The sequence below is a fragment of the Ptychodera flava genome, unplaced genomic scaffold, assembly GCF_041260155.1.
Source record: "Ptychodera flava strain L36383 unplaced genomic scaffold, AS_Pfla_20210202 Scaffold_35__1_contigs__length_1935909_pilon, whole genome shotgun sequence".
NCBI classification, from domain to species: domain Eukaryota; kingdom Metazoa; phylum Hemichordata; class Enteropneusta; family Ptychoderidae; genus Ptychodera; species Ptychodera flava.
Window position 1 is genome coordinate 1862282 of NW_027248357.1, and position 17432 is coordinate 1879713.

Consider the following 17432-nt stretch of genomic DNA (forward strand, 5'->3'; position numbering starts at 1 on the left):
TTGCTAGTATAAATCTTTATTGGCAATACATATCATATTCAAATGTATTCAAAGAAAATAAACAATAGCAACAAGAGAGCTGTGCTGAGACCAAGAGGACCTTGTCAAGTATGCGCCATGGTAGTACCCAGCGGACTGTACCATTATTTTTTAGGGGCGGCCAATGGATGTGAGGGACTGAATAGGCATGCTAATGGGATTCTATGTCAGTTTTCCTCTCTGATTTTCGTGACAATAACACTGGCTGATTAAGACAAATGAAACTGGAGAGATTATCGACAACTTTTCCGATATCTGACAAATGCCACAGTTTCCCTATACTTCCTGTCACTTGGCAACGAGTTATTTATAGCCGTTAGACAACACGTTTGCTGAAGTTCAACTACGTTCTAGTTCAGTCAGTTTTGTCAACTTAAGTTCAACTACGTTATTTAAAGCCGTTAGAACTTTTGATCTTGTGTTTATCCTCATTGTACAGATGTATTTGCCTAAGTTGAACTACGTACTACTCAACTAAGTTCTACTACACTAACATGATGCTGCTGTAATAGAAAGTGTGAAGAGAGGTGCCAAACTGAATATGCAATCCTGGCAAAAAGGGTTCTGCTCGACTTAAAAGGTTGTTGCATGTGGGCCAGTCTCTATCACTTTACACACACAGCCTCCTTTCTTACTTAGTTAACAGCAGTATCATGTTTACATTGGATAGATAGCAAAACCTGTCACTCACAATAAGGGTGGAAATAAATCCAGCAAAACGGGCAAAAAATGTGCCTGGAGAGAGACATCAGCAAAAAGGGAATATTAATTGGAAGAAAATCAACTGTTAACAGCTGGAATCGAAGTTCCACGACATGTCAGCTCATTTTGTTCAGTCAGCTTCACTTGCAAGGGAGAGCTGTGTAGAGAATGAGGGCTGTCAGAAGGTCCAATCCCTGCATATTTCTATCCAAGTATGTAACAATAATGTATAACATTTACTCACACGTCTAATTTGCCCGTGCATTCGGTTACGCTTTCATGATCTAAACCACCACATAAATATATTGGTAATATTTACATTTAAAGTATTATGTGTCTCAAAATTGAAGACTTACCCTTTACTCAAAGACTTTCCTCCAGGAAACTTTCAACTACATGTATTCTTTTTCAAAATCAACAATAGAAGTAGGGGCTCACCATGCAAATTTTGGTATTATGGAAACAAATTACCCCAAATTTCCAAACACTGGAAATTTAAAATGGACACCATGTCTGTTTTAAGTCTGTAGGGAAATTGAAAGAGGTTTATTCGGAGACATAGCTTGTGCAAACAACAGGAATGTGAAATATGTGCACCGTTAATGAGATCACTTTTGTTTTTTAAAGGGATATAGTCGTCAGAACTGCTCCTGTGCGAGTTTCTTGTTTACAAACAATGTATTTCGTGCACGATATCAAGATGCACCTCATCATCATAGCTGCAACATTTAAATTATACGATGATAGATTATGACAGACATGTTTTAACTGTCATCAATCACCATTGTGCCTTGGATACATTGTCGCCATGGGTCGTATGGGTCCCATACGACCTTGGAGCGCAGTTCCGACGACTATATCCCTTTAACATTGATTCTTCTGAAAGGTTACAAAACGGCTGAAATAACCATCACTGCTGTTCTTTAGAAATATCATGTTACCAACATTGACACCAAACACATATGCAGAAACTGCTTCTTGTTGACAGCTACCAGTATTCATCATGTTACGTTGTCAGGCTAAATTCATCAATAGTTTGAATGACAAGCTTTAGATGATCCATAAAAGAATTAACTGCAACTCTCAGCACCCCAGCCTTCTTTGATCTGATTGTTCTGAAAAAAAATGAAAATTGAAACTTACAGATCAGAGAAAAGTGAGTTCAGAATTACTTACAAACTTCCAGAACCTATCATCTGAGTCACCTGATTTTGTCCGCAATGTTATTTTCCAAAATAAATGGCTAAAATTTCATACAAATGACATCGCAAAACATGTTCATGATCATGGAAAGCTGACACACAAAACTAGATATGAACTTAAAATGTTCCTGTGTATCAGTACATATTGCAGTTGTTTGTAAATTGAAACTTTTTGACACAATTTTGCAACTATATTGAAATTGTTATGATCAACATCATGAACAATATTCACCACAGATTAGTTCTAAAATCATTAAGTATACAAATATGTAATTAGCTGAAACAAAAATACTAAATTTCTTCGACTACTGTGGTTATATCACTGCATTAAGGAAGTGCAATTGCCTTTGATATGCCTCACTGTGAAAGCCTATTAGATATGCAAATTATAAATTAGCTAACATGAAAATGCAAAATATCTTTCATTAATATGATATAATTATCTTATCATTATGCATAGTAAGTTTCATAAACTTTTGTAAAGTTCTTCCAGTCATATGTCCCCTATAGGGACAGTTATTTAAATATGCAAATTAGTAATCAAACTGAAGTAAAAATGCCAAATGACTTTCAATAATGTTATCATAGTGTCTTTAAAGGGACAAAGTCGGCCATTTTTCATGAATTTTGTTTGATACGAAATGCTACTCATATTGTTTGGCATGCTGAAAGATACTGAATGAATGGGTGACCATGCATATACTGGACCCCAGTTTTATGCACGATACATGAAACCATCACGAAAATGAATTAATGGTCATGACCATTAGTTCATCTTCGCGATAGTTTCATTTAAATTTAATGTACAGAGCAAGATTCGTCAACTTTGAAGTCAATCCAGGTATTATGTCCCTAATAAGGAAAGTTTGTCAAATATGCAAATTAGTAACAAGCTTAAGTAAAAAAGCCAAATAAACCAATAAAATAGTAAGATGGCAGATATTGCAGTTTTGGAGTTTCTGATGTGGGCTGACAGACACACACACACACAGATGCTGCTGACTTACCATAAGCTCTCTTTAGTATACATACATATAGCAAATGTTAGCTAAAAATCCAATAGACCATTATGAAACAACAACTTCCTCTGAAACCATTGATTTCAAGTCCCTTTTATAATCGAAGATTGCACTTTGTAATTGTGATAAGGGGTTCAAAATGGTCTGCTTCCTCTACTTCAGCATCCTGGACAATACACTGTAAATGAGTGTAATATTTATGAAACATGGTAAACTTACACATACAAATTCTTCTCTTTCACTATCAATTGTTTGGAAACTTGGTCCTTCTTTGGTTCGCGATCAACAGTCAGTGATCTATGGGCAATCTCTGCATCATCTGAGCTTGTAAAGGGCACTACCAGATCACTGATTGTTCTGTGTTAAGTAAACAGTTTGTTACACTGATGTGATACTTGGTGCTTCAGAAAATTTCAAACTAAAGATAGTATTAGCAATGCAAAGAACAGGGAATGTGCTGTAGGCAATATATCTGCCTATAGTGTAATATATATTTCAGCAGTGATAACAGCAAATCTTGTCAATAGATGATAGCTAAAGGTTAACAGAAATCTAGCAAAACAGAGTGCATTAGACATGGTCCACAAATTACACACATGGGAATTATCATCTGTAGCACAATAGTGTGTGGACAGTGCCATGAAGAGATCAAGGATGCAGGGTGGGGATTTATATAATATATCCAAAGACTACTATTCACACATACTGGTATTTTACGGGAAATGGAGTCATTTATATGTGTGTCCAAATAATGGCCAATGTCTATTTGGTAGGTCCAGGAGCAACAAAATGCTTGCAGCCCTGTGTTATTTTTAATTTATGCCATTATGTGCATGGTTTATTGAGTGTTTCAAGGCTTTTCAGTGAACAATTTTCATTCTATTTAGTCAGTCAGGAATTATTGATGACAAAAAGCTTTGATTGATTATTAGAGTTGTCTTAGAAACAGAGGTAAAACAAGTACATTGATTGACAACTAATGTTGAATGATGTGAAACATAAAGATGCTTTCCCAGCCAAATCAGATAAAAGAGCTGTGCAAGCTGTTGTACATTACATGAACACAGTCCCTCCATCACCAGTCTTGATCCATGGCTGGTTTCTTGTAATAGAGCTGGATATGGAGAAAATGTTACTAACATGTTTATTTTCCCAGGTGAATACATCCAACGAGCGATTGGAGTTGCAAATGTAATATATGCAGAAAAAGAATTTTTCTTTTGCGCCTCTCTACGCTGAATATTTCATGTGCCTGTCGTCCCCCTAGCCTAGCCCAGCGTACATGTCAATGCTGTGTGTTCATGGCGTTGTATGTCCACCATGAACACACAGCATCATACGCAGGGCTTTGCTCCCCTAACTCCATTCTTGGTGTTAAATAATGCACATCACACTGACCAGCACACGTGTTGCGCCTCAGCTAGCTCTAATGGGTGTACAACGGGGGGTGGGGTGGGGGGGGGGGTTGGACTTGCTCTGGGCCATTTTTTTTGTTTCACATGGAATTTTTCTTCATCTGTGTGATTTCTGGCTTTTTTTCACTTCCCCTCTCAGAGGAATCATTTTTGGCGCACATACATCTGCTGTTCCTTGCCAAAAATTTTAAGTAAAGACTTAAAGTAACTGCCTGTGCATGACTTTTTCACTTTATATCTGCTGTCCATTGTGGACCTAGTCAATGATGCTGCCAAAGAAGTACCCAGGAGGCTGTACCATTATTTTTAGGGGTGGCCGACAGTTGTGAGGGGTTGAATACGTGTGATAATGGAAGGGAAGGGTTAGCAGTAGTGTGCTTGTGGCAGTAGTTGTTGTTTTAACTGTATATCTTTTTGGAGGATTGAAAAAAGGTCATAGGACACTGTTTCTTTTGAATTACTGCAAGAATACCACTATTGCTGAAGGCAGAGTGACCGGTGACCATCTATTGAAAAATTTGCCATATTTATTTCTGAAGATGTGAAAGACATATTCACTCCATGCAAATTTTATTGTCTTGTAATGTCTTTTGCCATTTGGCATCCCACTTCACACATTCTACAACAACCTTTTAGTCAAGGAGAGCCCCTTTTTGCCCACAATAATATCTATTTTTTTGGCACCTTTCTTTACACATTCGAATATTATATAGGACTCATTCCTTGGTGTTGTGCCAGAGGTTATTAGATTAGAAATGTTATTTGTATTGATTCATAATTAGTAATAGTAAAGGATAAAATAGAATTAATTGTTACTTGCTATATACGTTTGTACGACAACTATGCCCAGTTTACCCCAGTTTACCCTCTGATGAAAACAGTTCATGTACACGATACCCTGCACGATCTTCTGTTTAATGTTTAAAAATGTTGGACATAATAATTGGCAATTTTTACCATGATAACTACCTATTGTGTTTAAGAAGGGACGTATTGTGCCATCATTATCGTTGCACGACAAACTGTACTGCCCAACTTCCACTTGCAAGCTGAAAACTGGCAACTTTTGCATCTAGTTATTGACACAGGGTGCGTTTCAAAATTCAATCCCAGCATTCTTTGCGTATGTCCTCATTTATATGTACGACAGTTTTCTCTCTTTTTCTGTTTTTTAGGCGTGATAGTTACTATATTTTGTATCAGAGATATGGTGGATAATAATACTTACTGGCTATATATAAGAGATATATTTTATTAATGGCGTGTTATAAAATAACACTTTGCACGTTTCGTATTTATTCAGAGCACTCAAAAAAACATGGCGGCACCCATGAAAGTCAGGCACACTTCCGTTTACTTGCATACTTATATTATGAATCTGTGCATGAGTAGTCCGTAAGCCGCTGGCGTGACTATTACATCAGCACTTGTTACTGTAGTTGAACTCAGTCGACTAATGCCACAGTACATAGTTAAACTTGGGCAAATGCATCTGTAAAATGTGCATGAACACAAGAAAGTTTTAACGACTTGAAATAACCGGTCCCATGCAGGATTTATTGAACTAGTACGTTGTTGAACTAGGTTAAGAGCGTTCAGAAGACATATGACTTATTGAACTAGGCAAATTGTCTAACAGCTATATTCAGTCCTCACACCTTTCGGGCACCCCTAAAAAATAATGGTACAGTCCACTAGGTACTCCCGTGGTAGCATACTTGAGAAGCTGAAAGTCCGCAAACTATTTTATTTTTCCGCCACCCTTGGCTGGAATTTTTTTTAAAGGCAACCTCTTGGATCTTTTCCCCCCGAAATCTTCCAAGCCCCCCTCAGAATAACACATGGCCCATCACTAATGCTCCATAATCAATCATGGACTCTGCATCTGGAGGTAAAAAAAAGACTTCACAAATGACAATCATTGAGAAATGAATCAACAAAAGTCAAAATGCCGGAGCCTCACACTAAGGCCTTCGATAGACTATCCCACAGGTGTCCGGAGTTGCCGGTGTACATGCATCTCTCTCTATGCATGTACACCGGCAACTCGGACACCTGTGGACTATCCAAGCAACGCTGCAAACACCTGTAACGCACACGTCCTGTGCCAATGCACCAAATTCTAAGTTGCACTAGAGAAGGATACCAACTGAAATGTGAGGCTTCTGCACCAGCGTTATCTTGATCCCCGTTACAGGCCATTCCGGCGTTACACTTCTCAAGATAACTGGCAACTGACATCACGTCAGAAAGGTTGACGTTGGATACAGAAACAGAATCAGAACCACGGAAAAGGTTGCTTACTTGGAAGCTGCAACCAGCATCAGATCGGAGATCCAAGCCTTTGAACTCAAAGTTCCAAGTGCAGGCCACAATGTTGAAGTTGCAGAACCGACCAGTGTTATACTAAGAGTAATCAGAAATGCAGTTTAGTCTGTACCTTGACAATTTCTCTGTCGCTTTGGAAAAAGTTGCAGTACGAGTAGGAATCTTATTTAGAAGTGAGCACAGGAATCCTTTACAATCCAATTCGGATTATCATTCGCCGATCCCATGTCTCGGTCCGTGCCACGCGTGGGTCCGTACTTTACTGCTGTGCGGCGGAATGACCGTCACAACAGCATCAGAATCATATTCACTTAATCCCTGCCTCGTTATGAAGTAGAATACTGTGTCGACGTACAGCCAAAATGGCGGACGTTGTGTGAAGAAGTGTTGTGGAATTTAGTTTTTGTTATCTCCACGATCTCTGAAGAACATTGATCGTTGATGTGGGTTACTTCAACATAAACTCATGTTCCAATCTCATACTAACACGAAATATGGCTGCTCTTGGGCTGAACTCGGATACGAAGAAAAGCAAGAAAACATTTTGGAAACGCACTTCTGACAAAGTTCCGGGGAGGTAGTGTATACACACAATTCTTCATCTCTACAGATCACAGATGTTTCCGCTGAATGTCTCAAACATATTTTTGTGTTTGATCGAACATCTTTCATCCCGTTGCGGTAAAGAATTCGTCAGTTTTCTTTCCGTAAGATACATTTCAGTTTTGGGCAATACAGCATTCACTACACCAATATCTTTCTCTCGCTTTAACCTAACCTTGTATGTTATAATAACAGGCTAGCCCTACGACGAGTATGGCCTACAACTCCGCCTCAGGGGAGTTGGGAGGCGACGTAGCCAAAGCCGGACACGCTCGCCATATTCGTAGGGCTAAATGACAGGCATTAGATTAAATGCCATCATCGCGTCTCGCAGTCCCCACATTTGATCAAAGCACACATGCAGCAAACAACTCTATTTTCTTTCAACTTTGCTCCACGAGTCTTTGAAAAAAAATGATTCAGACTGGGTCAGTCAAAAGACACTGCCGGGCAACCCAACAACCCAACACGGAGAATATGGAGAAGCGCCGTGAACCCATGTCAGAATCCACGACATTTTGTCCTTATGTCGCTGATACAACAAACAGGGGATGAGCGGCACGGTGAAGCTGTGAGCCGTAATGATGATGCACTGGTTTAACCAAAAAATCCTGTCCACAACCACACGCAGGCTACCAGAGCTGTAAGAGACTGAATATCCATGGTTACATTCTGATGTATAAATATAATCTATAAATTTTGAACACTGCTAGTGTGTGGATTAGCTACAATAACTCTAACCTTTGGGTTGCGATGTGTTTTGATGGTCGCATGTATACCCTTCGCTGTTATGTTTCAGCATGTTTGAAACACAGCCCAGTTGTTCAAGTTGTTCGTTGAACTGTTTTCATTAAACTAATGTCACATGTACATCGTATAATCCAAATTGGTAGTGTAGATTTATTGAACTGCTCATCATATTTTGTAGTCAGTTTTTTCATCAATAGAGTGCGGAAGTGAAATAACGCATGCAAGTACAGCCATTACGCAATTTTACCAGACGAATGTGTATGCCGTACGCGAGGAGAAAAAAGTTACCGCAAACACTGACAATAGACATATTCACCGATGTCCAAATACATATCATAATACAATCACGCATCCTCAGCCTGATACACATCCTGGCCGAGCATGAAAAAATACGTTGTTTAGCTTTGGGACGGAATATACAAGCGAAATACAAATCCTTTTGAAAGACTTTGAACAGTATACCCTGCTGTCCTGGTTTACCCTTGCGCTTCCTTGGCATGTTCACTCAGCTTAGTAGATTAGCTAACATTACGGCTTGCTACCATCTACACCTTGAGCTGCACATGGACTTGTGATCTCAGATGACATCACAAACTCAAGATTTACAAGATCCATTAGAACAATGGCAGCCCACATGATTGACTGATAAGCTTGCATACAGCCTATAAATCACTGTCATTGTCATCTTGTTTTTTTTCGTGAATTTATTTTCTTATTTGAAAAAACTACATTTCTTTCATTTGTGGCGAGGGGGCACCACGCCCCTGTTACTTATTCAGGGAGAACACTTCATGTAGTAATAGTACAGTCAGAAGGGCTTCAGAATATTAGGGTTTATAAAGCGAATGTCTACCAACTTTTGTAATTTGTAATATTCTGACTTTGAATGCTGTATATTAGTGATATAGGAGTTTGGATTATTATTGTCTGTATGATAGATTTCAACTTCTGTCTCTTGTAAGGGGATGCAAAATTTTTTTATTCATAAATTTGTCTTTCAAAGTCGATTTTAATGAGTTTAGCAGACAGTTGCTTGTACAATGCCATGCTACTTTTTTTGTCTGTGGTAGTAGAATTTACTAAGAAAGTACTCTTTTATCTTGAGGTGTACAAGCAATGCTAATGATTTCTGAAAAGCAGACCCACTCATTGATTTGTCCAGTTCACTACTTACTGTACCGTAGACTAGTCTGTAAAGCTTCTTTATTTTTTCTGTTTTTATTAATCCTTTTTATTAATATTGTTGCCTATTTTGTCCATGTCATTTTCTTTTAATTTGTTCTTTGTACTTTTTGGTTTATCGTTTTATATGGTTGATTTTTTTTACAATGCCTGTAAATAGGCATCTGGCCCATTAGGTTACCTAGATAGATACAAGAAACTGGATAGATAACTAGATACATAAATAAACAAGTAAATAAATAAGTAAATAAAAAAATATAAAAATAAATAAACGTGTAGTGTCAAATAAACTACCAAATTGAATGACCTAATTTTTTTCATGGGAATTTTAGTCTCTGTATTTGTCTTCATATTGCGATCGAACTGGATGCAGACATCCTGAATTTTGAAAAATACATCAGATTGTCTAAGAACCTGAAATGCTTCTATAATTTCTTAACAGTTTCCTTCACAACATTTTCAAGTTTTTGCAATTCTTTAACTTCTTACAAACCCTCCAGTGATCTCCCAGGATTTTCTGATAGAGTGGCGGCTAATTTGCATAACAATAAATGTAATTGTTATGGTAATGAGTTTCTATTGTTTACCAAAATTATAGAGTGGCGGCCACCACTCTATAATAGCTCTGGGGAGAACACTGCCCTCACAATGAAAACAACTGTATTTCAGTCTCTTTTAACTTCTTTATAAGCCTTACCAACATGGTAGATTGATGTTACCGTAAAAACCCTATCAATTCAACCAGAAAAAAATAATTACGAATTTAAATTAGTTGAATCATTAGAAAATTATCTAAGCCAAAAATTTTAGTGGTCCAATTATTAGGGATTTCAACTGTTTTTGACAATTCATTACCATCTTGGATGATTGAAATATATCAATAAGTTCTGACTTAGACATTCTGTGCTGTACATTGTATATTTCTATGTATTTTATCGAAAATAAAATGTTCAAAACAGGTTGTCATGATTGGTTGGTTGAATTATAAGAGATTTAGAAAGTCCATCGGCAGTCCAAGTGGTTGAATTAACAGAGTGGTCAAATTAATTGGGGTTTTTACGGTAGTCTGCTGCTTTGCAACACATGGCCAAACAACACCACAAGTGCAATCAACACAAACTTGTCACAATCACCCTTTTCCTACAAGACAGTATTACTTCCCCATCTGCCAAGTCATGAAAAAAGTGGTATTGACTCAAAACCATATGTATTTTAACCCACTTGGCTGGTATGTATGGTTGTTTTAGCCCATAAAATTCATGCTTACAGAACAAGTATCTACCTTTTAAGGGGCCTTCAAATGTTCAATTTCTCGTAAAAATTCGACATATGGGACCTCATATGCTTCACTAGTTTTAACCAATTTGACTTGATAGTGAAATATGAACTTTGCAAGATAAGGGTTAACACAGACTGAGTGGTTTGTAAAAATAAGAAAAACCTTGATAATGTTTGTTTTAAATTTCTGTGAAAGTCTCCTTGTATTAAACAGTAACCAACAAAGTTTTTGTCTCTATGATAGCATTTGCTGAATGAAATGGAGTTCATAGTGTGGACATGGCTGACTGCAATGTTACTCATGAAGTGTGGAACCATGAATGACTTGATGAATGATATAAGTAAAAACAAAGTGTATGTCCAGGTGCATCCATACCCTATTATTTTTGTTTCACTCTTTAGCATCAAACCAGTATATGGAGCAAAGCATCCTCCAACAGAGGCAGTATTCAAGCTAGCATCGGGAACATAGATCAAAGTAAGAATCGTAGCAGAAGAGCTGATTCCTTTGCTGATTTGATAATAGTACACTTGATGCTTGGGATGATACTGACGATGAGTTAATGTTAACAAAAACGAGACAGTTATCTGTTGAGGAAGATGTCTCATCATCTACAAGTCGTCAGAAACAGGACATTTCATCTACAAATTCTGGTAGTGTTGTTGCCCAAGCAAAAGCAATTGATATAAATTCAAGTGCTTTATATCAAGGTAAGAATCTTTTCATGGAATTAATTTCATACTTATTGTAGCTTTCATATTGGAACAAACATGATAGAACCTCATAACATGATGAGAATGGCAATTGTTCAAAACCATAGACTTTTCGCAAAGCATTCAAATTATTTTGAGGATAAACATGTTTTTAGACAAACTGAAAACAGTATGAATGTTATAAATAATCAACTGATTGTCACTTCTAGAACTTCTAGACTTTTACAGTTATATAAAAAAATATTCAACCCTTTAACTGCTAGGCATGTTATATGCCATCTTCCCAGTTGTTTGAAAACAGTTTGTTTATGTGCGCACAGAGGCAATTAATGCCTCTGTGTGCATAAACAAACATGATTTAGTAGGAAATCACATGGTGTCTTGTCATTATTTCTGACAAAAATCATCCTTACCTGCAGTCTTCACCACAAGGGAACTAACTTTCTTACACATGAAATATTATACCTAGCAAATGTAAGACTGAACTTTTGTCCCAGTCATAACTTAAATACTGTTGATCAAAATGTCATGCAATTTGGTACATGGCAAGATCATTGAAAAATCTAGATTTTATTAGATTTTGATCGGTGTGGTCTTTATGATAATGGTAATTTGCATTATTAATGAATTTTGCAACCCAAGATGTACCGTACCAAATTTAAATGTTACTGTGCAAGCACTCAATCTATTCTTTGATGTAGCTATGATTAAAGTTTTGTTGGTGTTGCTTACAGACTGTAAGCTCATGTTAAACTCATTGCATATTGGGTCGTACATTGAAATTCAATACACAGAATTTGATCAAACCTGGATTATGTTGTTCATACTTAATCTAGATATTCTGAAAGTTTGATGAGTGTGACATGCTGATTAAATGCTCATTCGCATATCTGATGATTTTCTGAAATTAGACTATATATCAGAACTTATTGCTCTGATTTCAACTGGACCTCTTAAGCATTGTTGCTTGTACTTTAATACTGGTAGGTGGACTTATACTGATGACATACTTACTTATCTACATTATTTGCATATTTACATGATTAATATACTTTAATATATATGTATGTATGTACACGTAAGTATTTATGTCTGTATGTATGTCTGTACATACAAATGTATGTATGCTTACTAGTGACACATTCTAGTGCTACATTATTTTGACTTCAATCATATTACCTAAATTACAGGTTGGAACTGTGTCATTTACAATGACTTGTTTTGAAAAAACTTTCAGGGGCAGTAGGCAGCATTTAAAAAAAAATTTATGAACCAGCAAAATTTCCAACTTTCACCTCGTTACTCATGACTTGGAGTCTAGATTTTACGTTAGTTGATATGCTCCTGGAAAGTCCTTGAAAGTTTGTGGAAAAGCCTCTGGTCAAAGTCCTCAAAAAGTCTGTGAAAATAAAATTGAATCCTGGAAAGTCCTGGAAAATTGATAATCCACCCACCATTTTTGCAACTGACAAGATGATTAGTCATAATATCCTAGAAATGTTGTGTAAAATGTTATAATGTAAAAATAATTCGGGGGAAACAGTATTTTTGTCCTCAAAAAGTCCTTGAAAATTGTTACAGTAACTGTTGAGTTAAATGACAAAGTAAATCAGTCAACTTTGACTTGTTTATGAATATTTATTTCTTCTGAAATAATTTCACAGTTGTGGATGGTTCAAAGTGCCAACATAATTCAATTTTTGCCTTTTTTACCTTCTCGTGTCTATTTATAGACAGAGAAGGTATTAGAGTTGAAAACCAGTATGCTGGTGTCAATTTCTTCCGTCTGTCAAGACTTCCGTCTGTCAAGATCCGTTGACGTCATGCTATTGTGATGGGTCATATCATAAACTGGTGGGGGTGTTTATGGCTCAGGTTGAGGTGTAGGAGAACGATTTTGAGCTGTGACAAAAATCAAAGGGACTTTAATAGCGGCATAGCCACAGTGTTAAGCCTTTCTCCAAGGTTTCCTTTGGTCACAGATTAAATTATTTTTTTGAAAAGAAATTTACTCTTAAACATTTTTAGCATATATTCTTTACACGGTCATGTATTTCAAGGAAAATATGCCTATTAAAAACAGTAATTTCTTCACTTTCAATTTTTTTTCAATACTATGACAATTATCAGCCATGAGGTTTTACAAACACAAGACCAGATAAGCGTTTTTCATCATTTCCACAGGACTCTTTGGAAAATCCATTAAAAACAGTTAAAAGTGACTTAAAATGATCACTTGGTATACATTTAATTTACAGATGCCAGGTTGTGTATATCACATGCACTCAGGTCAGTAGGGAAGTGCGTCATTACTATTTTGGGCTGTTAATTCTTATTTCTGAATTATTTAACTTTTTTCCATATTGAACTATCTTTAGGCAGTTTATACTGTAGCTTAGAATTTTTAGTCCCCACGGACACCGTCCGGGGGGACTTATAGGTTTGGTCATGTCCGTGCGTGCGTGCCTCCGTGCGTGCGTGCGTCCGTGCGTGCGTCCGTCCGTCCGTCCGTCCGTTCACGCAGAAATCTAAGACATGCCCAGGTCAATTTCTTTCAAACTTTCCACAAGGATAGTACCCTACCCCATACAGATGCACGTCGATTTGTTTCACAATGCAATCAAATTTGGCCGTGTTAGAGGACTTTTTAGTTTTCACCTCCATAGACTCCCATGTATAAGGCAGTCCATAGACTCCCATGTATAAGGCAGTCCATAGACTCCCATGTATGAGGCCAAGAAAAATAATAATTTAGTTTCTCATCGTATTCATATTGCAAAAAGGATGCAGTGACACAGTTTTTAGTCCCCACGGATGAAGTCCAGGGGGCTTATAGATTGGGTCATGTCCGTCCATGAGTCCATCCGTGAGTCCATCCGTTCACGCAGATATCTCAGATATTTTGACAAAATGTCACGTGACCTTGGTGACCTTTGACCTCAAATATACATATATGTCCATAACTCAGTAACCACAAGTGCTACAGCCTTCATATATGGTATGATGGGACAGCTTATGACGCCACATATTGTACCTCATTAATTATGTGCATATCTAATTTTGAGCAAGCCAATAGAGCTAGAGGTCTGATTTTTGGTATATAGGGATAACTTAGCAATACAATTTTTTTCCCAAAATGTCACGTGACCTCGGTGACCTTTGACCTCAAATATACATATTTGTCCATAACTCAGTAACCACAAGTGCTACACCCTTCATGTATGGTAGGATGGCACAGCTTATGACGTCAAATATTGTACCTCATTAATTATGCGCATATCTAATTTTGAGCAAGCCAATAGAGCTAGAGGTCTGATTTTTGGTATATAGGGATAACTTAGCAATACAATTTTTTTGTCAAAATGTCACGTGACCTTGGTGACCTTTGACCTCAAACATACATATTTGTCCATAACTCAGTAACCACAAGTGCTACACCCTTCATGTATGGTATGATGGGACACTTTATGACGCCACATATTGTACCTCATTAATTATGTGCATATCTAATTTTGAGCGAGCCAATAGAGCTAGATGTCTGATTTTTGGTATATAGGGATAACTTAGCAATACAGTTTTTTTTACAAAATGTCATGTGACCTTGGTGACCTTTGACCTCAAATATACATATTTGTCCATAACTCAGTAACCACAAGTGGTACACCCTTCATATATGGTATGATGGGACAGCTTATGACGCACATATTGTACCTGATCAATTATGCGCATATCTAATTTTGAGCGAGCTAATAGAGCTAGAGGTCTGATTTTGGTATATAGGGATACCTTAGCAATACAATTATTTTGACAAAATGTCATGTGGCCTCAGTGACCTTTGACCTCAAATATACATATTTGTCCATAACTCAGTAATCACAAGTGCTACACCTTCGTATATGGTATGATGGGACACCTTATGACGCCACATATTGTACCTCATTAATTATGCGCATATCTAATTTTGAGCGAGCCAATAGAGCTAGAGGTCTGATATTTGGTATATAGCGATAACTTAGCAATACAATTATTTGACAAAATGTCACATGACCTTGATGACCTTTGACCTCAAATATACATATTTGTCCATAGCTCAGTAACCACAAGTGGTACACCCTTCATATATGGTATGATGGGAGACCTTATGATGCTTCATACTGTACCTCATTAATTATTCGTATATCTAATTCTGAGCAAACCCATAGAGCTGGATGTCTGTCATACATATGCACATAGATTTGTTCTGTGATACGATCCAATAAGGCCGCCATGTGGCCATTTTATTACGATTTTTTCATGTCCTGAACTACAGCCCAGACATGTATCAAGCGAATTTATTCAAAAGTATTTTATCACAGACCTAATGAAGAGGACTCTATCCTCTCTGAGGACCTGTAATCAAAGTACCCATTAACAAGTGGGGACTGTGTCATCAACGATGACTTGCTTGATTGATGTATTTAATCATCTTTTGGGTTCTTTGGGTCCGATCCCACCTCATGCCCCTACATCATCAACTATTTACCAACAACTCCATGCCAACAACCAATTACCTGACCTGGCCACACATTAGAGAAGGTACAGCGTCATTGACGGTATTTTTCATGACTACATGCAGTGTTCTCCCTAGGATTTTTTACAAGAGGGCGAAGATGTGGTGCAAAGCACCATAAGTGACCACACAAGCTGTCGTGGGGGAGGTCGAGGAGGGGGCACTTGGGAAGCAGATTTTTTTTGTATAAAAAAAACTAAATGGAAAAGAAATCTGAGACAGTATACCAAAACTTTTATTCCAGTTCACTGATTTCAATGAAGATATAAGTTTTTTGAAAATGAAAAAAATAGCGACAGACATAGTCACCGATGTCCAAATGCAAATCATCAAAACACACATGTTCTCAGCCTGATACACGTCCTAAAAATCGGTCGTATTGCTTTTGTAGGGAATATACAAGTGAAATTCTAACCTTATGCTCCTAGGCATGTTTACTCAGCTAAGTACGTTAGCTAACCGTACATTACGGCCTGAGTCTTGCAAACATGGCTGCCACATCGTCGTAAACCACGCGCCTCGTTACGGCAACAGCTCAGTGCTACCTGGTAAGAGGCCATGGTTGATTATGCAGAGATTGACGGATCTATCGCTGGTTTCTAGCACCGGCTGAACGGAGCCAATCAGAAACTGTGTCTTATAAAACCGTATAAATTATTATAATAAGCAATACACAACAATGTGGCTGATCTTGGTGCTCACCACCGCACCACGCTCACTGCCGACGAAGAGCGTTCAATGTGTAAATGTGTAATGTTTTTGGACTCAACCGCTCTATCCACACCATAAAGACGTCATTGATATTACAAGGAAAAGACAGGTTTTGCACGAGGACCAACGGTGGCAAGTCTGTATGCTACCAGGCAGGCCGTCCCCATTGTGTTTCAAGAGCGTTGTATCAAAGGGTATTGCATAACTTAAGCAGCCAGCCCCATGCCTCACTGTGCACAGTTGCCGACCCAGGCGTAAAACCTGTTGGTCAAAACTATTGATCATAAATTTCCTTTAGTCTACAAGTTATAAATGTTTATGTATCGATCACTTCATTTAGGTTCACACTGACAGCTTTCTCATCGTGCTGTAGGTGTAATCACAGTCCTTCCATGGAGCTAGAAACGTATGAATGGTATAAATATTTGACAATAAGGACCTTGTCAGTGGTGTACGGCCCAACATGACTTTGTAAAACAGATTTGTGATTGGCTAACTCTGATGACATATTCTCATGAATAATTAATTAACCCACATTCACACTTCTGCGGTTTCCTAGCGTTATCTGCCAGAGCTTGATTTTTACGTAGGTCATCAGAGCGCAAATTATGCTCTGGCTCGCGAGAATGGGCTGCTATTGAGGAGTTGCACATGGGCTTATGATCTCGGATGACATTACAAACTCATGAGAATTGCAAGATCAATGAGAATTACATTTGCAGCCTGATTGACTCATACATTTGCATTCTGCTTGTAAATCACTGTCAATTTCTTTTTTTTAAATTTTATTGTTTTATTTTTAAAAAATTAATCCCTTTCATTTGTGGCAAGGGGGCACCTGGAATTTCCAAGAGAGCGCCACACCCCTGTTATCTTATTCAGGGAGAACACTGACATATTGTGTACCTTCCTGTAATCAACTTGACCATATGGAGTGAGT

At 37.6% G+C, this 17432-nt stretch overlaps 1 protein-coding gene and 1 long non-coding RNA gene across 2 annotated transcripts in view; one reads left to right on the forward strand and one right to left on the reverse strand.

Annotated features, from left to right (window-relative positions):
- LOC139127723 (uncharacterized) lies at positions 1-6962 on the reverse strand. Its single transcript, XR_011551095.1, has 3 exons — positions 6524-6962; positions 3182-3310; positions 1-1856 (listed from the first exon to the last, which is right to left on the reverse strand). It is a non-coding gene; the product is annotated as an uncharacterized lncRNA (long non-coding RNA).
- A 4077-nt stretch (positions 6963-11039) lies between these two features.
- Positions 11040-17432, forward strand: part of LOC139127722 (TBC1 domain family member 22B-like) — a 52476-nt gene continuing 46083 nt past the window's right edge. The window contains exon 1 of the mRNA XM_070693616.1: positions 11040-11229. Coding sequence (XP_070549717.1) covers positions 11082-11229 — 148 coding nt within the window. The 5' untranslated portion in view covers positions 11040-11081. The remainder of the gene's footprint in view (positions 11230-17432) is intronic.